The sequence below is a fragment of the Equus quagga genome, chromosome 15, assembly GCF_021613505.1.
Source record: "Equus quagga isolate Etosha38 chromosome 15, UCLA_HA_Equagga_1.0, whole genome shotgun sequence".
Taxonomy (NCBI): domain Eukaryota; kingdom Metazoa; phylum Chordata; class Mammalia; order Perissodactyla; family Equidae; genus Equus; species Equus quagga.
In genome coordinates, this window is record NC_060281.1 from 60,453,483 (window position 1) to 60,479,472 (window position 25,990).

At 44.3% G+C, this 25,990-nt stretch overlaps 1 protein-coding gene across 2 annotated transcripts; it reads right to left on the reverse strand.

Annotated features, from left to right (window-relative positions):
* Nucleotides 1–836: 836 nt before the first annotated feature.
* On the reverse strand, nt 837–22,692 carry WRNIP1 (WRN helicase interacting protein 1). 2 transcript variants are annotated; one of them, XM_046640513.1, is made up of 7 exons: nt 21,733–22,692; nt 19,388–19,579; nt 17,646–17,887; nt 7,111–7,340; nt 2,957–3,112; nt 2,162–2,241; nt 837–1,574 (listed from the first exon to the last, which is right to left on the reverse strand). In XM_046640513.1, exons 1-7 carry the CDS (start codon nt 22,555–22,557, stop codon nt 1,299–1,301), a joined length of 2,001 nt encoding a protein of 666 aa, XP_046496469.1. In that variant the 5' UTR covers nt 22,558–22,692; the 3' UTR covers nt 837–1,298. The 2 variants fall into 2 exon arrangements, with proteins under 2 accessions (XP_046496469.1, XP_046496470.1); XM_046640514.1 differs by lacking the exon at nt 2,162–2,241 and having other exon boundaries at nt 1,377–1,574.
* Nucleotides 22,693–25,990: the final 3,298 nt, after the last annotated feature.

The following is a 25,990-nucleotide window of genomic DNA, read 5'->3' on the forward strand; positions in this document are numbered from 1 at the left end:
GGGTAGAAAAAAGCATTTTCAGATTCACAGGGTCTAAATATATTTTTCCTCCCATGCACCCCTGCTCCATGAAGCTACTGAAGGATGTGTATAACTGAAGCAGAAAGAGCAAAGCATAGGCTCCTGCAATCAGATGTGATGCAGGCACAAAACAAAGGAAATCTCCAGGATGACAACGAAGGGAGATTCTCGGGATGACAAGAGCACTAATGGGCAACCAATCCAGACCGAAGAGGGGAGGGTCACGACATCAGACCTGGTGAGCGCCTGTCTCTCCAGCCTCATAAAACTAGCAGGGGATATGTTGCACAAAAATAATGGAATAAAGCAAGAAGACAGGACAATACTACGCAGAAGACAGAATTCTCACTCAGGAGGGAGGCAGAGGAAGTCCCAGGACGAGAGCTGTGCAGCATTTCAGGCAGACACAAGTGGCTGCGCCCAGGAGGGATCAGAACCAACAGATTACCCCAGGGGACCATCCTTGTGGACATGTGTGCAAAACGGCTATTAAGGAGTTTGAAAAGACATCAACAGATACAAAGAAAACCAAGCTGAGTGTGCATGTGGCATATTTAACTTTAGGAAACACAAAAACAAGAAGGCATCATTTAGAAAGAATGGAACTGGAGACTACTGCATCCCTTTATAAACCATTTAAAACTATATATATTCCTTTAAAAAATTAACTTTCACGAGATACACCGACTTCTCACTGAGCTTTCCAATCTCACCTATGACAATTTTTCTTCCACAGTATTACCTACCAAAATGTGGTGGTGACAGATGTTGGTACCTAGGATCCCAGGTGGGAAAAACATGAAAGAACTGAAGAGTACTTTGAAATAGTTTTATTGGCTCATAAGACCTTTGCATATAAAAAAAATACCCAAAACACTATGCAGTATTAAATCACAATTACATTTTTTTACCAATTGAAACTACCCAGAATATACATTTTTTAAAGAAAAAAAATCCTACAGAACTAAATTCTGAAATGACATTATGACTTAAATACTATGACAAAATAGATAATTCCTTGTAACATTAAATCATTGCACAAAGCTGCCAGATATTTTCATAAGCATAACCATTGCACAGAGTGCAAGTGAACACAATTTCAATGTCACACATTTAGTTGAAGTGACTGTGCCTCCCCCTAAGGAACTCTTACATTTCTGGCACAAAATGTTGGTCTGTTTTGACTTCCACCAAGTAAACAACTTCACAATTCAGTTCCTCTCTTTCTGGCCCTCCCTAAAAACAACGAAATGGCTTCTGCTGTCATAGCCTCCGAGTCAGCAGCGCCTCTGCTTAAAGAAGTCGACTCCTCTCAGCTCCTCCGGCAGGTACTCCTGGTCCACAGGCTCGCTGTACATGGGGTTGTACTTGTAGCCCTTGCCGTAGCCCAGATCTTTCATCAGCCTGGTGGGCGCATTCCTCAGGTGCAGCGGGACGGGGGGCAGCGGGCCCTGGTGGTTTCGCAGGCACGCTTTGACGTTGTTGTAGGCGCTGTACACCTCAATAGACTTTGGGGCTCTGGCAAAATAGACGACACACTGGGCCAGGAGCACCTGGGGCAAAAAGGAAACATTTTATTATGAAGGTGCCAGAAGGTCTGTTTTGGAGAAAACTTTCTGAGGTCTCTAGTTAGTTCTGCAAAGATTCCCACCATGCTTTTATTATCCCTACTTTGCCTACAGTCTGGATAACCACCTCTGAGAGAAAGAAGAAATTCCTACACGAGGCAAAAGGTTGACCAGACCAGCTGTTTTCTTTCTTTTCTAAACTAAAGACTTTTTATTAAGTGCAATTTTTCTTAAAACCCCAACACATAAAACAGATAACTATGAAGCTGCCCTGTGGTGGGTGAGCTTTCAGAGACTTCCTGCTCAGCTCCTTCAAGACTTCTGCCCCCAGGAAACCCTGAGTACTTCCCCTGAACCCAGGACGCCTGGAAACAGTCTGAAACAGGACCTTGTTGAGATCTAGGTGCCCTCTCTCTAGCATCTAAGCTTCTAAAATGGGAGTTAAAAAGCCAAGTAGCTTCTTCAGTGGGCCCATACACTACTGGCGAGGGCAGACCATAGACTGAAATCCACAAAGGGACAGAGCACAGGAGAAAGGACTGGTTTGCAGAGAACTGAGCTGATTACGTTACCTCACATTCGGGCATGCCTATAAAATGACAGCCTTGGTAGGCAGCAACTGCTTGTGTTAATGCAGATGGGTCTGCCAGACCTGTCACACACACAGAAAGACAAAGGAAAGTTTAAGTCTTGATGCACACCCCATCCTGACCTGTCCACCTGCTGCCGTGACCACAGACCGTCACTGCCTGTAGACTCTGCCGACCAAAAACTCCCAGCTAGCAAAACAGACTGACCTGGCTCTGACCTCATTAGCTTATTCAAGAAATGTGTACTGAGTGGTGACTGTGTGGTGTCAAGAAGTATTTCCTTGTGGATAAAAACTCTACATCTCCTAGGAAAAGTAAGGGACTACAACAAACATAAGGAGGAAAGGCCATGAAGACAGTCACAAGGTTGGAGACATTATACACAACACATTTACTAACAGCAAAGAAAAGTAAAGCTTTTCTGATCTTTTTCTTAAGTGCCAGAATCTTCTGGTTCCATCTCAGGAGCCATCAATGAAAATCTGAACCCCTGACTGTAAAGCAAATTTAAAATATTTCTTTTATTCCAATACTCATGCTAAGAAAATCACCACTGAAGAGGAAACAGAAAACGGTGAGTTTAGGAACACACAGTGAAAAACACACACACGATCCCAGGAAATAAACCACTAAGTGCATTCTGAAGTCTCCTTATCTTCTCCTTACCTTTCCCACATGGTACCAAGAAATTCTTAGGCCAAAAAGCAGCAGCATTCCCTCCCCAACGCCACGCCACCCTGCGTGGACACCAGTTCTGGGCCCTCTCATCACACTTACCTATGTCCTCGCTGGCAAACCTCACAAGCCTCCTGGCCACGTACAGCGGGTCCTCTCCTCCTTCAAGCATGCGCGCGAGCCAGTAGAGGGAGGCGCTCTGGTCTGAGCCCCGCATCGACTTGTGAAGCGCAGAGATGCAGTTATAGTGCTCTTCCCCTGACACCACAAAAAGCACGCACTCAATGACAGGCAGGAAGAGGGAATCCAGAGAGCTCACGGGAGGGTTATCCAAGCCATACGTCCACCTCACTTGGCTGACTGTAAGGAAGCCTGGACTAATTTAAAGGGACCTAGGAAAGCCTGGGGAGAGCGAGGTTGGACAGCTGTCCTCAAGAGGCTCAGTGGAGGGTGCGGTTCCACTGGCATGGGATGCTGGAGCAGACCCACGCAGTTCCCTGTGGGGCCTGAGGGCGTCTGGGAAGCTGGGCCCATTCAGAGTAGGTAGCTGCTGGAAAACCTGGGGCTGCCCACGCCAAGTGAGCACAGACCAGGCGAGGGGAGGAGACATTCACTTTGAAAGGTGGTCCTCCTGGATCTCAATGGATCTGCCACAGCCAAGAGAGGAGGGAGAGAGATTCTGAAGTTCTGGTTCCACTGTGTGCCCCAACTTTGAGGAAAGCAGACCCTGCCGTTAGGATAGAGAATCAAGTGGCAGGGACAGCTGTTACAGCCCATTTGTTCCTCAGTGTCATTTCCAGCTGCCTTTCCGGCATCTGAAGCTTGCGGTCATTTAAACCCCATGTAGGGACACCTGTCTGGCAGGATCCCAGAAGGACTGAGACACCAACCAACAGCTCAGGCCCTGAATGCACTGAAGCCTTTCTCCCTCACCACTGGGTCTACGCCCTTTTCACTTGAGATTCACATGTAAACAAATCAATGAAATGTGCTTTAGAAAAACATATTTAAGGAGGGAAACGTATAGCTAAACATTTGCATTTGCACACATTTCACTATTTTCTGCCCATCATCTCTTCCTTAAGTTCGAGGAGAGGGCATCCTCCTCGTAAGAAAGCAGGGGCATTATTTGTATTAGTGTTAGTCCTTCCACAGAAGCACCAATGTCCACAATGAGACCATGACCTGCTTTGCACAGCATTTGGGCCCCAGTAACAAGTCCCGATAGCTGACCATGCTACTAAGACAACACTTGGCCTTCAGATGAAGAGAATGCGGGACAAGACGCCGGGCTGCCTAAGAGGAAAGGCCCGAGAGGCTGACGGCAGGGGAGTGAGCACCCCCACTGCAGACAGACACCAGGGCAGACCAAGGGCTTCAGCCCAGTTACTGGATTTCTGTGGACAAACCGAGTGGTCACCTATCCCAGGGCTTCTTCAGCCAAGTTACAATACTATAGAGACTGGCTGGGAAAGCGTCCTGGGGAGAACCCACATGGTTCTGGCCAACCCCCATTCCCAGGCCTGCCACGCTGCCCCTGGGCTCTGCTCCTCTCCAGAGCTGAGCCTGGACACGGGGAGAGGACCAGGAAGTGCAGCCTCGGCCATCTCATGCCACCTCCACTTCACTTTCTATCAAATGTACTGACACAAAGTTTATTCATTTTCTCATCGCTTGAGTAGGGGTCAACGCTGAAAGGCAGTAAGGTTATGAGCATGGGCGCTGGGTTTGAATGCCAAACCTACCAGTCACATGAGCACGGGCAAGTTCCCCATCCCCTTTATGCCTCGGGTTTCTCAGCTATACAGGGGGATTACACAACTACCTAGCTCATAGGATTGTATAACATATGCCTGGAAGGAGTAAGCGCTATACAAACATGGGAAGTGTCAGATGTTCTTCTGTGCTAGCTTCCATTTTCGCTTTCATCATATACCTGTTTATAACCTAAAATTTCACATTATTTACACAGAACCCTGACCTCAGAGTATGGCAGAGAACTTATTCTCATTTGGAAATTTCTTTACTTTAATGCAGAAATATCTGAGCTAGTTAGTGGATCCCAGAAGTGGCTATATACTAGATGACATTAAAAGAAAAAATTAAAATTCTGGGGGTGGGGGTCTGTGCCTCACCAGAGTTATAAAAAGGCCTAAGAGCATAAGCTAGCAGGTTTCCAGGGCAATGCTTCTATCATCCCTATTTATGGAAGAAAGCCTGAAAGAGAATGATTCTCTAGGATCTGAATTGTATTTGAGTGTCTACAGACCCACTGTGCAGCAGACAGGCTACAGTGGGGTAGGCTGAGGTGTGGTTACACTAAGTGTAGGGCTTGGAGAATGTGTGGGTTCTCAAGCCTGGCCCCAGGCAGCCTCCACTGGGGCAGCAGAGCTACAGAGAAGGTGATTCCCAACATGCACGGCTCCCTGAGATGGGACGTGAGCCCCAAGAAGTAGGAACCGGAGGACTGGACATGTCTGACATCCTATGTGTGAGTGTGAGCAAGTGTGAGGGGGCGTGTGGGTGTGAGAGAGGAGGTGAGAGTGTGAATGCATGTGAGTGTGAGGGAACGTGCTCCAGTAGTGAGACTGGTGACTACCTGGTGGGGCTGGCAAGAAGGCAGCACCAACCATGGGGACGGACAGAGTCCTGGGAACCGATGAGACCTGGAGCGGAGGATGAGTTTTACCACTTGCTTTGTGAACTTAGGCAAGCTCCGTCATCTGTAAAATGAGGATAATAGTTAAAGCTACCTCCTAAGGTTCTTTTGAGAATTTAAAAAAAACCCAATGTATATAAAATACTAAAAAAATATTCAATGTTAGCTACTGTTATGTTAAATGGTAGCTTTCTGGCTACTAAATGCCAGTGTGAGAAACACGAAAGAACAGTTCCAGTCGGTCCAGTCAAAATGGAGAGTCCCTTTTAGGACACCTAAGAAGGGAGAAAGACCCCTGTGCTGTAAGCCCCAGAAACAACACGGAGTCCAGCATGTGGGAATACAGTCTACCTCTTAAAAGTTTTAATTTTGTTCATATCTCCATTTCTTGTATTTGGCCAAAAGTAAAGCAAAGCTCCACAGCCAGAATGTTTTACTTTTCAGATTTCCCAAGCATTCCTATGACATTCAGGAGTGCAGAGAGCTGGCCATCTGAGATCCTTGGACTGTGCCAGCAGAGGCCCTGCTGAGAGGCAGTCACATCAGAAAGCACACAGCACTGTTGGTTGAAATGTCTCTAACGCGTCCTGAGTGCTAATTAGCCCCTCCCCCATCAGCTGAGGAGCACTAAGGCTGAAGAGCTTCCCCAAGGTCACACAGCGGGTCCTATTCACTCATCAGGAGGCAGTGCCTGGAACCAAAGGCATTCTTAAGCTCCCCTGCCCCCTTCTCTAACCAGTAAGAAGTCCTTTCCATCATCAAAAAGCTTTTGGAAATATTACAGACATAGTACAGCCTACGTGATATCTAGAATCTTCAATTGTCAGCTTCCTTTTCTGGCACAGCTTTTAAAGGCGTGGAAATTCTACTCCAGTTACTGCAATATGACTCTGCCCAGAATCAGACAAATACTCAAGCCCCAGAAGTCCAGCCTAATCTACCGTACACTATCTTCATCACCCACTTCTTTTATAAAAAGATACAAATGTGCTGTGCTTATGACATTTAATATTGCCAGGTCACGAATTTAATAAGAGCTAGTATCAAATGTGATATTTGTAAACGTGGCTCTATAAAAACAGATACAGACACATAGCAAAATTAATTTTTAAAAAAGCTACACAAAATAAAAGCATCAAGATCCACGTAAACTTAATTTTTAGTTGAGACTCTAGAAATTAAGAGTTTTAATTCTCATTAAACTAATAAAAATAAGTCACTGCAACAGTCCTCGTTATTTACTATCATTATAAAAGATCACAAGAATTACCATCAATTGAATGTATGAGCTTTCAAAAATGCTTGTCTTCCTAAAAGGTGCTATCAGAATGGAAAAATATCTACCTTATAAGGTAAGTTTGAAGCCTGCAATTTCAAACCCAAAAACTCATCTCCGTTCTATCAGGACAGCTTCTGCTCTGTGCCTCTCTGCAGAAAGGTGAGGCAGAGCATCTGAAGCCAGGCTCTGAGGGGGAGGTTAACTCTATTACCAACATGGAGAGCCAGCTGAGAATCATGGCTATGCTTTGGACACAGCTGAAGGTCAGAGGTCTGGAAATAAGAATGTGCGCACTCTTTTTACATTTCAGTTACTCACCTGCTCGGTCATATAAAATGTGAGATCGCTGGAGGCCTTCCTTCACATCATTTTCAGTGATCAGAACTCTACTAGGAGAATAGGTTTGCCCACTCTTCTTACAAAACATTTTCCTAGAGCTTAATCTGGCCAGCACCGCCAGTTGCAGTCCATTCAATCCAGCTCGGGCGTCCCCGTCGCTGAGATAAGCCAGAGTGTCTACAGCTTTATCCTCTATGAACACAGAGGGCCTGCAACACAACCAGTGTTAGTTACTGTTACACATTTTTCATTCTGTAGCACTTCTCAGTGAACTCAGGTATCTTAGCAAGGTCACTAAAAAGGCTTCTGCCCTTTATCCTTAACTCACGTTGTTAATGCAGTTAAGCATTTTCAAGACTGAGAACTAACCTAACCTTGAGTCATGAGGGTATTTCGCTGTATAGACACCCACACATAAGCATATATGAAGGAGACAAGGAAAGTTTGAAAGTCACTGTTGACATGCATCTCTCTGGTACTCTCCTACAGAATAACGAAAAATACAGAAATACTAGCGCCCTATCGCAGTGTAGAGAGCACGTGCTTCAAATGCGGTCCAGAGCCCGACGTGCTTCAAATGTGGTCAGACCACTGTCCACACAGGACAGGAGCAGACTCGCACCACAATGCTAGCCCTGAAAGGCTCCAGATCATGCAGTTCAGTTCCCTCAGTTTACAAACAACAACCCAGGGCCCCAGTTACTCGGGACACACTGGGACCTAGATGCAGGCCTCTAGAATTTTGGCCTGGGGCACACTTCCAAGAGGGTATTAATCACATGAAGTCTGCAAGGAGTGGCAGAGAGGTCACTAGTCTGGGCTCTCAGAAGGGCTACCAGAATTTAGCTCTGAGATCTCGGGTAAGTCACCTAACCTCTCTCTGAATGTAAGGAGTAGAATTTATCATTATATTTCTAAATGCGGACCTTCATAAACAAGGTCTAACTAGGATTCGTTGTCAAGTCTAATTCAGCAAAATTTTCTATTTCTAGTCCAGTTAGACAAGATATCTAACAGATTTGGTCACTTAGAGGGGTCTTATTAATTCTCGGCTAGCCGCTTGCTGCACATTTGCACAGCAAAAAGTAATTCTTCGAAGTTACACCTCACCCATGTCGTTGTCAACCTTCAGCTGAAAATGTCTATAGTAATTATAAGTCGATTAGGACTGCCCAAATCAGTTACTTGGAAAATAATGCACAGGCACCCACTGGGCTGGGCCAAGGCAGGGCGGCCATGAGAGGGAGCCCAGCTTGTCTGTGAAGGTCCGTGCTGAATCCCCTTCTGTACACCCAGCCCCTCTACTTCGCTTTGGTGAATCGCTTGAATAACACCAATTTGCATTTTTTTCACTACAAGATTTGTTTCTAACATCTTAAAGATTGCTTCATCTCATTCCCTTATTTACCAAAGCCAAGACTTCCAGTTATTCATGTCTCACCACACACAAGCACGTTTCGTCTTAGCTTTAAAATGAATGACTCTCTCATCAGACTCCTGATCTCCACCTGGGCCCCAGGGCCATGGTTACAGTCCAGAGGCCCATTCTCCTCCCTTCCTGCCCAGACACTACAACACACATCACTGGCACTTTGTAAAGGTGACAGACCATTTCCCAAGCAGATACTGTTCAGCAGACTTTAGGTGATTTGGAAGAAAATGACAGACAACACATACTAAAGAAAATGTGTTAGAAGGGACCAAAATCAGAGGGGGTGCAGCAGAACCCCAAGTGCCTGAAAGGGAAGGGCGCTCCTGGGGCTCGGTTAGTGCACATCATCTGCGTGTCCGTGGGGGCTGGGGGGGGGCAAGGAGAACCACACTGCCTGATCATCTCATTTCAGCCTCAGAACTAATAAAAGCAATGCCATCTCTTTGGAAAGCTTCCTAGCAACCAAGAGCCTGCAGGATCATTCGCAGGAAGAAAAAGGAGTAAAGCAGGAGCCCTAATCAGTCCTGGCTGACTGAGGCGTCACTAGAGGCTGGCCATCTGTTGGTCACGGTGGCTCTCTCTCCATCCCCACTACATGTCACGCACTGAGGAGAGGAATTACATTTTATTCTTTCTTTGTATCCCCAGTGCCTGGTAGAGAATAGCAATATGAATAGGCTAATTTCAATTTTTCACAATCTCAGAGTGAAACATTTATTTTTTTAAAAATTATAACATAAGTATAAAAAACCCTTATCTCCATCACCTAGAGATAAAAAGTTACTTGTTCAATTTCCTTTATGACCCATCCACCCAGGAAATCATCAACCACATATTTAATTTTTAAAACAAACTGGTATCATACCATGTATAGTTTGCATCCCTAACAATTAAATAATATTTTGAAAAACAAGCTACTTAAAACTCTGAATATTACTTTTTTACAAATTGCATATTATATAAAATTTTAAAAATAGACACAAAGGGGTAAAAATCACCTATTGCAGTATTACCTTAACATTAGTATTTTGGTGTATATCCGTTTTCTGCGAATTTGTCCGTGGTATATACTTGAGGCATTAAGTGCTTCTGGGATAGAGGAAAGATGGGAGGCCTTATATAAATGTGTACTTACTATACTGCCGATTTCCACTAGCCCTCACAGAGAGTCAGAGAGTGGACCTTATTAATTATGAGAAGCCAACTAGCAAACTGCCCATAGACGTATAAACAGTACACTGTGAATAAGCCTTTAAAAAAGGGTATGTATTTTATGTGGTTGGAAAATAGGATTCTTCCTTCAATTTTTAAACTCTTAACCAAAGTCCAAGTTCTAGTCTCACTCTTCAATCAGGTTTGGAGCCATGGGGAACGGGAGTGTGGCCGCGATAAACCCAGACCTGGGTGCTTTTTCACCCAAGCTCCCACTGCTCCATCCTTCCTCCCCTTCAATAGGGTCCACATTCCAAGTTTCAGCCCTGTCCAAAATGCGTGAGTATTTTTAAACACAAATGAATCCGTGAGCAACTCTGTTCAACTAATAAAAGGCGACTGCTGATGGCACTCACAATGGTCACACAAGTAAATCAGCAAATGGAATTCACCATGAAGTATACTGAACAGAACGTTCAAGAGGTTCTACCCACGCCCCAATAAATCCTGAACCCCAGTTTACACTACCTAGGTTCTGAGGAGTAATAAAATGTGTTAAAATACCTTGAGATCTTAGGAGAGAGAGCAGAGGAGAGTCCTTATGCCACAAATGATGAAATAAGGGAGAGTTTTATTGATATTCGCAAAGTTCCTCAGCAAATACTAACTATTGCACAAACTATCTTGAAAGAGTGTGCCTGGTCCAGAGAATTTAACATTATTTTTAAATGTAAGCATAAACTTATAAAATGTTTTCCATTTGGAAGTAACTGTCCAAAGTCAGAATAGAATTAAATGAAGCAAAATCTACTTTGGAGTTAGAGTGCTTGAAATTTCATAGCATCCTATAGAGAAATAAGCAATAGATAATAAGTTCTATTGTTATAATGTGATTAAAAAATCTGTTTGATAATAAGGAAAAAAATAGTTACGTGCATCAGAAAAGACCATAATCCTAATTAATAAAACCTAAAGATAAAAGACTTAGAAACTCTTTGGAAAGCTTCCTGTTTCCCCAGCTGAAGTGAAATGCTCGTCCTAGGGAGACGGGAAGCACACTGTAAAGACAGCCCCCTCCCGTCCTTTTCTCTTTCAACGCCCTGAATCTTTCTGCACAGTAATATCGGCATTTTGAGGACTCTATTTAGATGTCCAGATGTTTAAGCTAGACAAGGAGTGAAGACCGTGAAAAAGTACCTCTTATTTCACGGCATAACAAACAACATATATGGTTCAATTAAACTCTCTCTCCCTAAATTACAAAACAATACCCCACAAATCTCTTTCACTAAGGAAAAGGAACAGTCCACAATTAAGGCAAAAATTGCTAACCCATGATTCTCAACCAGGGATGTGCATCAGATTACAGACAACTTTCCTAAAATTCTCTGTGTACACCTTACCACAGACTTACTGATTCTGAAATCTCCAGGGACAGACCATGGGCACGTGTATTTTCAAAATGTTTTCCTGGTAAATGTGATGTACCACATCTGGTTAAAAGGCAGTACTCCAAACTATAGATGGGAATCTTTTGTCCCTAATCCTTTACAAATTAATACAGTGTTGCCCTTACATGAAGAAACAGAGAGAAAAGTTAGAATTTTAATACCCACCAGCAGCATTTTAACTTGGTACTAAGTGAAAGTTACTTTTTTGGTTTTTTTTTGTTTTTTTTTGTGGGGTTTTTTGCTGAGGAAGATTTGCCCTGAACTAACATCTGTGCCAATCCTCCTCTATTTTTCAGTATGTGGGCTGCGAGCACAGCATGGGTGCTAACAGAGCAGTATAGATCTGTGCCTGGGAAGTGAACCTGGGCTGCCGAAGCAGAGCACACTAAACTTAACCACTAGGCCACCAAGCCTGGCCAGAAGTACTCTTTTAACTTGGTACCTAGGCCCCTTCTAACAGCTGAGTAGTTAGAAACACACCTTCAAAAACTGACTCCATTCCACTGAAGTTGGGTGATCTTGGGTACGTTACTTAACCTTTTGGTGCCTCGGTTTTCTCATCTATTAAAGGAGATAATAACACCTACCTGGAAGAGGATTAAACAAGGTAAGCTAGGTAAAGTGCTTAGAGCAGTGCCTGGCACATCATCAGCACTAAAAAATGTTAGCTATGTTTAACAGCAGTGACGAGCATTGATTTAATCAGACTGTTCAGTATCATCCTCTCTAGAACTGCAAATCTTCAAGGCAGATCCCTAAGCTCTGCTGCTTCCGTGATAACCAGAGTGAAAGTAAAACAGAACCAAACCTTACTTTCTGCAAGAGAGAACACAAACTTCACAGATGCTGCCTGTCTAATCCCACGAAGGCACACATCTTTCCTAACTACGCTACACTATGTTCCTGGTAGGCTGCAGTGGGATGAACAGTGGCCCTAAAAGATGAGTTAAAGTCCTCATCCCTAACCCTGTGCATGTGACCTGTGAATGTAACTATGTTCAGGATCTCAAGTGTGGGCCCTAAATCCAACAACCAACATCCTTACAGGCAACAGTCAAAGAGAAGCTAGAGGGACACAGATGAGATGGCAGTGTGAAGATGGAGACAGAGATTAGAGTGATGCTGCCACAAGCCTAGGAATGCCAGGATCCACCAGCCCTGGAAGGAAGGACTCTCTCCTAGAGCCTTCGGAGGGAGTGGCGTGCCAACAGCTTGATTTCAGACTGGGAGCCTCCAGAACTGTGAGAGAATACACTTCTGTTCTTTTAAGCCACTCAGTTTGTGGTAATTTGTTACTGCAGCCCCAGGAAACCAATACAAGGTTTGGGAGATCTGTGTTTCTGGTTGCCAGTGTTTTTATGTCATCATTTTAATAATGTACATTAAAGTATCTTTTTTTCTTTATATTAAAATGTTTTAAGGAAAATTATTAAAACCCACTCTAAACCCACAACTCATACTGATCAGTATCTTCTACTGTGGTATTCCACGACCTTTCTTCCTCTTCAATGTGAGAAAAGATCATTACTAAAAGGCAGCAAAACTGTTTAAACTTCTATTAAAAACAAAACCAAAACCAAGAAACAATCCTGCAGCCATCCTGTTTTGGGGCCATCTTGTCTGGGCTCTCCTCTCAGGACGATCAGAGAAAAGCCCCAGTCTGAGTCAAGCCACAGCACCTTCACTTCAGAAGGACAGAAGCCCCTTCAACTCTTTCAACCAACTCTTCGGAACTCTGTCTAGTTAGACAGTAACAGAGCAATTAGGGCATCTCATTTCACTCTCTTCATATCCACCAACTTATGCACTGTCATCTGTGCATGAACAACTGATTCTTTAGGGGTATTTTTGAATACGCATGTGTTCCGTGATCTGGAGTCTACAATCCCTCAAAGCAGCAAGTACCGCAGGGTGATAAACACTAGTTTACTTTCTCACTGTCAGCAGTACATGCTCATCAGAGGATAGGGACCATGGATTATCCCCCTGGCCTCCAAAATTAACCCAGTGCATAGATAATGTGCTTCACTGTTCGTACCATGTGACCAAAATGCTTAGAGAGCAAAATACATGAAAACTGTTCATTAACCATACAAACCAAGGGAACTATGGTACAGATAATTCCACATAAATTACCAGCTTACCTCTATTTCTCTCTTCACAAACAAATCACAACTGACTATAGAGTAGTCATGTGCTATACAACGACATTTCGGTTGACGACAAACCGCATGTACAACGGTGGTCCCACAAGGTTAGTACCATAGAGCCTAGGTGTGTAGTAGACTATATCATCCAGGTTTGTGTAAGGACACTCTACGATGTTTGCACAATGACAAAATCAACTAATGATGCATTTCTTAGAACACGTCCCCATTGTACTATTTTACAGATGTCTCATTAAAGCTGGGAGGTAGTAAAAAGAGGGAGGAAGATCCTGTTCTTTGGCCATTTGTCCTTCCTGTTGCCTGAAATGCAGATATAACGGCTAGAGTTGCAGTAGCCACCTTGGGGCATGAGGCGGAAGCCACGTGCTGAAGGTGGAAGAGCAGAAAGTTAAGGGCCCAGGCGCCTGACCATACTGTGAAGCTGACTAGGAGCCGCATGTTTTATACCTGTCTACCTTCAGACTCTTTTACACGAGAAGGCAAATTCTATCTTGTTTATGCCACAGTTAATTTGATTTTTTCCTGTTACATGCAGCCAAACCTATCCTAATTGGTGCAACAATGCTGAATAGTCCCTCCTTGCAGAAGCTCTTCTCTGTGGGTATCCTCTGGTTTTCCTCCTGCCTTTCCAGACTTCGTCTCCTCAGGCTCTTCTTCCACCCAATAAATGCTGACCAGTCCTCAACTCACTGCCCTCAGCTCCTGGCTTAGGTCTCCCAGGGGAATTTTTCAAATGCATGGGCTCTACTATCTCTGAATGCGGGTGGTTCCCAAATCTCTGTCTCAAACTTCTCTACAGGCTCCTGACTTCTACATCTAACTGCCTAGGGGGCCTCTCCATACGAATCACCCGGAGGCCCCACAAACTGAACAAGTCCCAGACTGAACTTCACATCTTCTCTGCTCCTCTTCCTATGATACCTTTCTTGTTCAAAAGTGTAAACTACTTGCCCAGTCACTAGATACGAGTCATCTTGATACCCCTCTTCTTCCCTCCTCACACCCAGGCCTATAGACCTGACCGTGCAATTTCTGACAGCAGCTCCTGCCTTTGTTCAAGTCACCTGTATTTGTCATTTGTCCTCAGCATCACTGCGATAGCCTCCTAACTGGTCTCCCTGCTGCCCCAGGGGTGGGGGGTGGGGCATCTCAACTCCCTCCAATCCACTCTCCAATGCTGCACTCATCTTCCTAAATGTACATCTGAGCATGTCATTCTCTTGCTCAAGATCTTTCTATGGTTTCTCATAGCTCTCCACATCGCTTTTCTTACCTTAGAACACAGGTCTTTCATAATCTGGCTCTGCTTCCCTCCCTGGCCTCACTGACCACCACTTTCTCATGCCTACTCTTCCATCAAGCCACAATGGATGGATCATGCTATTTATTACCACCTTGCCTTTCACATGCTATATCCCCTTGTCAAAATGAGCTTTCCATTTCATCTAGTTAAATTTGCTTATTCTTCAAAATCCAATTCAGCATCCCTTCATCCAGGAGGTGAAATATTTGATTTCACATATCCTAGATGCCTCTTCTCTATACTCACTGCTCCGTGGGCATAACTCAATCATAGCATGTCACTGCAAGCCAATTACTCATCTATCCCTTTATCACGCTTGGAGCTCTCTAAAGGCACAGGAATGTGTTTCTCAACACTCAGCCAATGCCTGGCACATGCAGGGCCTTCAATTTATACTGAATAAATAAACATAGGAGGGAAATTAAAAAAAAAACTTTTATCTCATATTAATGGGAATTTATCATGTACATGTGTATACTGTATGAGAATTCACAGTTCCTCAAGTAAAATCAAGAACGGTGTAAGCATCAGATTGCTTAGTTGCCAGATCCAGCACCTGCTCAGCTCCTCTAAAGCACAGCTTTAAACAATCTGGGAATTCTCTGTAAATGTTCTAGTTGCTATCTATGGCACCATAACATGACATAAAAAAACAAATGCACACATTTCCCAGAGAGACAAAGTAATTACTTTGGGTTAAGTCCTTCCTTCCAGCTAGATTAGTGTAACCAAATCTAATTTACGTCTACAAGAATGCATATACAGTTGATGCCAGTCAGCAGGGATTTCAAAGTAAAATTTTACCTAAAATTGAAAGAACGCGATCCACTCTTAATTATCCATAGCAATTGGGGTGGCCGGGTACTAGGAAATCCTTATAATGTAAGAATTGGTTTTATGGCCCATGATATCTCCCAAATTAACTTCTTGTCAGAAGTGCTAACAAGCAGACCAATTAATTAAGCTTAAAAATCTTTAATTTTACTCTGCTTGCTGCTATAGTTTGCTTGGGCAATAGTACTAAAGAATAAGGTTCTTGATACCTAGATAATCAGCCCTTATGTTGGACCATACCAAAAAAAAACACAAAAATTAAACTATTTCTCTCATATCGAAAGCCACAATTTATTCATTCACGAACCATTTACTAAGCACATATTATATGCTAGGCAGTGTGCTGGGGATATGAACAAGGAGGACAAGTTCCCATTCTCCGAGCCCCTTCAGGAAGGCGGGAGATATAAGAAAGTAAACAAGAGAATAAAAAGAAGTCATAATTAGGATCAATTCTAAATGAATGATAGTGGAAAAAGTAAAACAATCTACTAGATATGGGAGGTTTTCTCTCACTAAAACGCAATTTTAGCAAATTAAGAATCACTGGCTCATCTTTGTATCAGGCTCTCAGTTTCTGTAACTAAAGAAATCTTAATTCTTTCATTTGATCCTCTCAAATTTTAATGTGCATGCAAACGACCTGGAGATCATGTTAAAATGCAGAAATCCTTTTTAAGATGAGTACTGTGGTTCTACCATCCTTCTCATTTCACTTAAATTATGGCATGGCAGTGATCAAGGAGAGGAAAAACCTGAGGGTATCTGAGGAGCCATGCTATAACATGATGACACGAATGAAATAAAATTACTCTAGAGAAATAAAATGCAGAATACAAAATTGTAGATACACTACAATAACCAGTACACAGAAAAATGTTGCACTGTTCCCCCCGCCTTTCAATTTTTCTTTATCACTTGGTTATATGAATTTTGTAGTGAAACTGTTGTTTAAAAGAAAGCTACACTAGAAGTGTGGAGCTGGCAGTAGCCCCTTTGACCCCGACAAGAGCCCAGCAAACACAGAGCTCGTAAGTACGAGCACACCTGACTGGTACCGACAGGTTCCATACTTCTTGTTAGCCCCAATTCTGATGGCAATCTCATCACAATACTCCTCTAAAATGATGCGACTTCGCTCTGCTGGGGGTCCCTGGCCATGTTTCAGGGCTTTCAGGAGGCATGGCATAAGTCCTCCTACATCTGAGACAGGAACAAATGGGAGGCCAGACACACAGGGAGAGACTGTTGAAAGCTAAACCCTGAGGCTAAAACTCTGTCTTGTTCTTTAATCCTCGGAGAAGAGTGGCTTCAGAACTGGGCCTCAGGACAGGCATAGCAGCTGTGGGGTCCACAGCATAAAGAGGCAGGCTTTAGCCTCTCATCAGACCAGATTACATTCCACTGCATTATTTCAGCTGACACATGAATAAACGACATCTGAAGAATATATCCTAATATAAATAAAGGAGAACCTCTGACCCAAGAAATCGAATTGACTATCCACAATATATACCCTGTGTATTAATGAACTTACGCAGCACTCATGATACAGAAATAGATTACCTAAAGGAAAGGGACAACCTCTGATGTGTCAGTTTCAGTTAAAATTCCTTTACTGTCATGGAACTGATGAGTTTGACTTTTAGAGTGTGAAAAATCATTCTGAAAAGATTTAAACAATTCTATGTTAACAATTACATTAATTTTCACTTAATATTTTTAAAAGAAGAGCAACCTTCAGGAAAAAAGAAACTAGAATCCAAGTATAAATCTCAAAAGATTTGTCAGTTAAGACTATTCCATGAAAGAAAATAATCAATAAGCCTTCCCATAGTCTTCCAAGCCTTTAAGAAAGGGTGCTAGGAAAAGAACCAAATCCCTAACACAAAAGCAAACATCCAAGAACTAAACTAATAGGCAAGGCAATCTCAGAGCTTGAAAAATTACAGATGCGCCCACTATAAACTATAAAATGCATCTTAAAGGAAATGTTTGCAGAGATATGTGTGTCGTATAACTGAGCACTTCCCTCCTCTTTTGTTTTCATTACTAGACCAACATTTCTTTTCTATTCCCACCCTCTCCTTCTGCTGTCCAGCCCTTTCTGGCCCTGTGCCAGGGGATTCTCCGGGAGGTGTGTGCCCCTAGGCTACTGCCCACAGTCAACTTACTCGGAACTGCTGTTGCTGCTGTGGCTCAGAGGGTCAGTGGGACGGCTGGAGTCTAGGACGTGGATTCCCAGTGAGTTGATCGCTCGCATTAAAATAGTCACCATTGCCTCTACTGGAAGCTTCTCAAGAACAATAACCCGACAGCGGCTCAGAAGAGCAGCATTGACCTGGAAGGAAGGGTTTTCTGTGGTTGCCCCAATCAGAGTGATCGTTCCACATTCCACGTGAGGAAGGAAAGTGTCCTAATCATGGGAGGAAAACAGAAGAAACTGATTCCAGTCAAGAACAACCTGCAGAATCCTATGTAAGTTGCTTATCCATTCCTTCCTCTTTCTAATTTTGAGTTCAGGAATAGCAGCTTTATATTCAGTGAATGTGGATGCAACACTGGGAGAGCACAGCTTGTGCTTTTTAAGCCTAAAACACATCTTCTGGAATGCCAATGTCTAAGCCTGTTCTCTTGTTGGTAGACTAATAGCTTAAAGTAGAATTCTAATTTCATTTCAACATAAATGATTTCTTTACTGAGAAAAGCATCTTCTATCCCAAGGCTGAACTGACACACCGCTTAAATACAACAGCTATTTATTTACAGAAGTTTAAGAAAACACAAAAATATTAATATTTCCAAAATCTCCTTCCCCTGTGATAGTCAATCATACTGTTATTCTTCCTAACAAACTTAGTAAATATGTACCAGTGAGTACGTAACCACCAGATGCTGCTGTCCTATGGGTGGGAAAATTGTCCAATATGAAACCTGGAGCACTAACATCCAGTCAGAACTCTAAAGGGTCTATATAGTCAAAGAGATTCAAATCAGGAAAAAAACCTTAGTAGGGTTTTGTAAAATGTTTCTATCACTGATTAAAAGCTGCAAGAAATATATCAAAGAAAAAAGTATACCTAAATCAAAAGTTAATGTTTATTTAGGAAAAATACAAAAGTGGCTTTGTTTATAAAAATAAATTGTATTTTTACTTTTATTTCAGAAAGCCACTTAAATAAGTAGTAATGATTAAATCTTGTAACATTCGTCTTGACAAGAGCCTGACGTTACAGAAAATCGAATCTTTAATTTTGAAAATAACAAGTAACACTCTATAGGGGAGAAATTAAAAAACATTAATGATTTTAAAATCAGTTAACCTGATCACTATGACTCCTAACATTTAGATAAAAAATTTCTGGTGGCTGGCCCGGTGGCGCAGCGGTTAAGTTCACATGTTCCACTCTGGCGGCCCAGGGTTCACCAGTTTGGATCCCGGGTGCAGACCTACACATTGCTTATCAAGCCATGCTGTGGCAGGCATTCCATGTATAAAGTAGAGGAAGATCGGCACACATGTTAGCTCAGGGTCAGTCCTCCTCAGCAAAAAGAGGAGGATTGACAGATGTTAGCCCAGGGCTAATCTTCCTCAAAAAGAAAAAAATTTCTGAAAGTTGGAAACTTGATCCAAAGCTGCTTTTCTGATATGTATAGCTCAGGGATATCCCAACAATTTCATTTATTACACAAAGAAAGCATTTTATTGTCACCAAAAAGCACTAAGAAAAAGCGGGGAAATCAACTCAAAGGGCTTGGGCTGACAGCCTATGCTTCTTTGTAGACAAGAAGTTAATAATGGTAACTACAGTCCCTAGCATTTGTACAGTGCTTTATGCTTTTCAAAGTGATCTCATCTACTTTATATTCTAGTTAATGTTCACAATGACCAAAAAGTAGAAGGAAGTTAATATACCTGCTGAGATTTATTGAATCGATGAATCTCATCAATAAAAAGGATGGTTTTCCTTTTGAAAAAGCTCTTTTCATTTTGAGCCTGTTTTATGACATCTCGCACATCATTTGTCTTGGCATTTGTTGCAGACAATGTCACAAATCTTATGCTATGTTTCTTGCTGTTGTTGGCTATGATGTGAGCCAGAGTGGTCTAGAAAAGATGAGAGATTTCGGAAAGCTGATCAGAGAGAAAAGCACCCATGGGTACTAACACAAGCAGCATAAGCACTATTTACCAAGCAACCTGAACTCTGAAGAATGCTTAGCAGCACAGATACAATCTGAAATACCACAGCACATTTTTAAAAGTTTTTTAAAAAATGTTATAAATAAAACAGGAAAGTAGCTAAACCTTAGGCTAATCCTGACCTTTTCTCCTTTGTACCTAACCCCATTTGATTCCTTTTTTGGGGACTCTGAGATCTTTGGAATCCCAGTTAAGAGCGGCTGTCTTGATTTAGCAGAGCCTGGGTGACAGCTGTGACTGCTTCCAGCCAAGAAAGCGTTACTGCTGAAGGCCTAGGTGTAGAACTGGAGTGCAGGACCACAGAACCAATCAGCTCTACAACTGGATGCCCATCAGTACAGCCGAGAAAAGGAGAGTGAGCCTTTGAACGGAAAGGCCAATGACAACTGCCCAGTATTTAAGATGACCGCACGCCACTTCTGAATGTCTGCTTTGGAAGCAGATGAAACACCACCACTTTGATTGTGTTAGTATGTAGCAAAAAACAACAGAGAGATCCCAGGAAAACACTTCTCAGTACGTAGTACTTAACGGGTGCTCGATAAATACCCGTATGCTGTTATTAACATTATTATTGTCAGTGGTATAGTAATAAAAATGGGAATAAAGAAAAAGGAAGACTGTTTAAGAGAGGGACAAATGTGCTCCTGAATGAACGGAAAGGTGGCACTTTATTTTCTAGTAGTTATATTAGTAACATTAGATACTGTGGCTGCTTCTTCAGTAAACCCGGCAGCCTATGGGCTCCCAGGCCACGTACTCCTAGGCTTAGGAGTACCACCAACCACTACACTGAGAGCCAGCCCACTAAATCTCTTGACCAGCATCTTCTATGAGGTCGCCCTACTCATCTCCCTAGGGACTTTTTTCTTGCCATCTGGGACCATCAACAACAGGCTGATCAGGCGTTCTGACCATCTTACGTAAAGAGTTCATGGACAATTAAAAGAATGCTACTGCTCAATCCCCTAAATGGGGTAACAACTAAATCCACCACCACAGGACAACGTTATTCCGGACAGACCTGATTTATTCCTGGCCAAATGAAAAGTGTGAGTGCAAACAAGGCAGCAAAACGACTAGGATGTATGCCAGGAATTGGAGTAAAGGGAGATGTGACTAACTATTGGGAAATGAAGCTGGAAAGAAAAAGTGGAGAAAAATCTAAAAGTTCTTGTTTACTAAGAAGTCAACCTCAAAGCTATGAGAGTCCCTTTCCACTCAGATGCTGAATTTTGCCTTTCACCCACTGGTGCTCATTCCCCTCCCTCTTACTGTGGATAAAAACAATGCTATATTTAAACACTTCTTAGCCGCCTCCTTTTTCAGTCTTAACTCCTCCACCGTTTCTCAAGTGCTCTTCCAATGGTATGTTTTAAGATTCCAATATCCTAACTGTCCTCCTCTGGACTAGTGCTAATTCCTAACAAAGTACACAGAACTGAACACCAAGGTGCACCGAAGTTTCTTCTGTAAAGTGCAAGACGTTGTGAAGACACTCACGGAAAAGGCTAGATGAAAATGACTTGCAGAGGGAAAACTTTTCATACTAGTGTTGTTAACATAGTCTCAAGGACAAATAAAAACCACTCTCTTAAAAGAAGCCAGCAGCTAGAAGGATGGGAAGGAAGCACAATAGAAATAAAAAGTTTTTGATTATTTTTTTCAAAGCTGAATCCATATACCTACAAATGGAATATACAAATGTTCCTTTGCAATTTGTAGCATGCTGTTTCCTTGAGAATTAGGTCATTAAGGTGGCGCTGGAACACAAAGGCAGATCATAATCTAGGTCCACGTATTCTTGTAAACCTATGGATTCAGGCATTTTCATTTTGAAAACGACCAGAAAACACGTCTTAGGAATCTGGGAGGGTGTGCCTTTTTCACACCCATCACAGACTCGACCTGTGGACGCTGCTCTCTTAGGCCTTAACATCCAGGGGCGACGGGGAGATTCTCCGGAGGCGGCCTCTGCCACGGCTCTCTGACCGTCAGATCGACGGCCGACCCGTAGACATCTATACTCGGAACCCTTCGGCCAAGGCAGCACTCACCTTGCCGCAGCCCGGCGGCCCCCACAGGATGAGCGAGGGGATTTCGTTCGTCTCCAGGAGGGACCGCAGCAGGGTCTCCTGCCCCACGGCTCTGCTCTGTCCGATGTAGTCCTGCAGCGTGTCGGGGCGCATCTTGTCGGCCAACGGCTTGCCCTCCAGCATCTGCCGGACCTCCTCCGCCGCCAGCGCCCGGCCGTGCGCGCGGCCCCCGCCGCTGGCCCCGAAGGCGGCGGCAGCAGCCGCGGCGTCGGCATCCCAGTGGCCCGGGTCGTCCTCGCCGTCCGCATCGGCGTCCCCGTCGCCATCGCCGTCGCCCCCCGCCTCCTCCTCCTCCTGCGCCTCCGCCTCGTCCCAGCTCCGCGGAGACGCGCTGCCCGCCGCCGCGGCCGCGGCCGCCGGCCTCTTCCCCGAGCCCTTCCTCCCGGGACTGCTGGAGCGGGCCACCGGGAAGTCGGGGATGAGGCGGGCGCCGCTGGGCGTGGGCGGCGCGTCATAACTCTCCCGGCTCTCGGTCTCGCCGCCGTCGTCGCCCTCCTCGCCCTCGCCCTCGCTGCTCTCGGCCGCCGTCGGGGTGGCCGGCTGCTTCAGCGCCGAGCTCTCCGACAGCCGCCGCCTCTTGGCGCTGGGCGGCGAGAGCCCCTTGGCCCGCTCCCCGGCGCGAAGCGGCCCGGCCGCGGGCTCCGCGTGCCCCGCGGGGTTGAGCAGCAGGCAGCGGTCCAGGTGCGAGTTGATGTGCGCGGCGGGCATCATCTGCAGGCACACGGGGCACTGCACCTGGTGCAACTGCGACAGGAAGGGGTCGTCTTCCGGCCCGCTCACCTCCATGGTGGCCGCCGCCCGCGCCCACGCCCGCGAGGCCGCAGCAGCCCCTCCGCACGCCGAGGGCTCGCGATGCCCCCGCTAGGCCCCGCGCCGCGCGCCGCTCGCTCGGGGAGGCGGCAGGACGCGCGCGGACCGGGGGAGGGCGCGCTCTGCCTCACGTCCGGAGCTTCCCGCGGCGGCCCACCCTCGCGCGGCGCGTCGGGAAGAGTAGTCCGGCGTGGTTTGCCCCAGCCGCCGCGGGCAGCGTCTCGCGCGGCCTGTCGGGAAATGTAGTCTGCGGCGTTCGCCCTGGCCGCCGCGCGTCCACTTCCGGCCGGCGCCACCAGCCACCCTTGCGAGCGGCCGAGGAAGCGGGTGCACTGCGCGCGCGTGGGCCTGCGCGGCGGCGAAGGGGGCGGCCCGGGGCGCCAAGCAGGAGTTCGCGGGCTCCGCGGTTGCGCCTGGGAAAGCGCTTCCTACGTCGGGGGAGCTGAGCGTGCGTGCGGGGAGGGCGGAGGGACGGGAGGGGGTCCGCACACGCAGGAGAACCCAAAACGCTCCAGTGGAAAACTGGTCAGAGGGCCTGAACCAAAGAAGGGGTGCGAACACTTGCGCTGGGAGGAGACTCCCGCCTCAGCGGCGGTCTGGGAAACGCAGAGAGAACGCGCCCCGCCCGCGAGGGTTTTGCCTTTTTCTCCAGGGCTTCTAGCCGGAAGCGCGTACCTGGGTGATTGCCTCCCGTCTGCTCTTTAGCGGTTAAATATTAGAAATGGACAGTTCTACGCGGGGGTGGGTCCAGTTAGGGCATGTCTAGATGCTGTGAGGCAACCGGTTAAAATTACGTTATAGCCGGTGACAGACAACGCCCGCCATAAATGAAAAAAGATTAAAACCCAAGTGTGGTGTTCTCCATCTCTGAATGATAGGATTGCCATTTTCTGTGACTTCTGTAAACATCTTCAAAAATGTATCATAAACCTGCATGTTTGGTCTTTGAGGAAGAAAAGAAACTGAGGGAGAATGAAGGATGAAAAAACAAGGAATTTTAGAAAGGAACGAACTTTTCTAAAAGTTGACAAAAATGGGATTTTTATTTCATCTTCTGCACAAGAACATCTTGGAACTTGTGCAAAAGCAAACTCCTAAGGGTTTTAGGAGCCTCTTCCTGGAGATGATTTTACAAAAAGAGGAATGACTCACAAGGCACTAGAGTTAGGTAAAGGTTAATAATGAAAGAAAGGGCCAAAGAAGTATTTTTTCAATTGATATTGGATGTAAAAGTATGTGTCCAACCTCCTGGCAATTGTTAAAAGGAGTGAAATCTGATTTTTTGATGGTTCTTCTAGCTAGATATGTTAGGCTCAAAAATAAGGTTAATAGAAAAGGTAAGTAAAAGTGAGTTAAGTAAAGGATCTTTATTGTTTGGCTGTCATATGAATTAAAATTCTGCAAAAATGGAGGATTATGAGCCTTTATAGCCTTTGACTTCTCTCTCAGAGGAACCATCACAGGAACCTCACAAAAGCAAGTACTTGGAGAAGAGGTCTGCAGAGGAGGGAAAAATCTTTTTTTCTTGCCATCTTAGGTTTATTAGCTGAGACTGTAAATTAAACTGATGAAAGACAGGTGAAAAAGAAAAATTTGGTAGCACACGCAGCACTCATACACATGGAAATACTTGGAGATGGACTCAGGCTTATATAGCATCTTAGCAAAAGAACAATACAATTGCAGAGAAGTGATAAGACAAAGGAAAAGGACGTCGAGCTTAAGGGTGGCGAATCGTGGGAAGGTGGCTGAAGGAAGCGGGGGAAGATGGGGCTCGTTGGTAAAGTGTGTCACGCAGTTTCCTCTGGTACCGTCTCTGGGCTGACAGGGTCTAGAGTCGTCTCTGTTGATTGACTTCCCTCCTTCCTGGCAGAGACTGCAAGGGGGCCACTGTTACAAATTCATGTGCTGCTTCTAGGCAAGTAGGGGGAGAGCAGAGAGCTTTTCTTGTATCTGCTGCTTCTCACTTGCCTTCAACTCAAAATAATCCTTATGCCTCAGTGGAATGTTTTGGTGTGGCATATTCTGCTACCCTTCAGCTTCTACGGCTGCTCTCAAAACGGGGTTTGAAGGAAAGTATTACTAAATACGGAAATGTAATATGCTACATTAATTTTAAACCTTTATAGAAATATATGGACACCCCTGTATATATGGTTGCCCCTAATACAAGCAATATATTTTAAAATAATGACAACAAACTAGACAACGACTGTGAAGTTTCTTGAATCTCTTTTCTTTTAATAAATGTAAGACAATTTTTCTAAGAAATAATACATACTTATGGAAAATCCACTCAGAGATCATCAGTATTAATATTTTAGCACTTTCTTCCAGTCTTTTTAAATGCATTTCAACATCACGCTATTTACGTATAAATGTAATTCTATATCTGTCTTTAATTGTTACTATGTATTTTCAAAAGTATTTATTTTAATGGGAAAATATTCAGTATGTAATATGGAGTAAAAACTAGAAGATACAAAACTAATTTATACAGTATAATCCTATTTTCTATTTATATATGTGCTTGCTCCTATATATATTATATAAGAAAAAAGAAAAAGGAAAAATATAAAGAAAAGACAAAATTCTCCACGTATGTTTATATATATTTTACTCCCACGACCAAATGCATGAATAAAATTGAGCTCTTTGGATGTAGTGTGAGGTGAAAATGGCATAGACTTGGACTTCAAAAATCTGTGTTTGAGTTGGCCAGTGTGACCTTGGGCAAGCAACTTAACTTCTCTGACTCAGTTTCCAAATCGAAAAGAGGAACAATAATGCCTACCTCACAATCTGTAGTGAGAATTAGATGATCTCATAAATGTAAAAGTGTTTAGTACAGTGCCTGCCACACGGTAAGCCCTCTATTCTTTTTTTCCTGAACCCTAACTCATTCTGTTGAAGTTTAAAGTTTTCACCACTAGGTGGTGATGGTAGAAAAATAAAATGAATAAACCACAACCAGCTTTTCTAAACAAATTAAACATTCTTTTAAAATCAGCATAGATACAAATAAATTTAAACTCTATTATAACGTCTTAGGAAATGAGATCAATGTAAAGCAATAAAACCTGGGCTTAAGTTTTCTCATTTAATACCTCACTGCTTGATTGTTTTCGCCTGGCCTTGGCAGTTTACTGTGAGCCGTGTAAGCATCTTCTCTGTCCTCCTTCCACAGAGTCAGAATGGGGACGATGTATTCAGTGGGTGACTCAAATAAGCCCTCTGTTCCGCGGCCACAACGTCTCAGCGCGGCTGCAGTGCTTAAGCACAGGTATCTAGTAAGCCTCCTGGTGTTAGCGAACCTCCAGGCGTCATCTTGCACCCTCATATTCATACCCAAGGTATGTAGGACATTTTGAGTCCAGTTAATCCCACCATGACCCACATCCCTGACGTC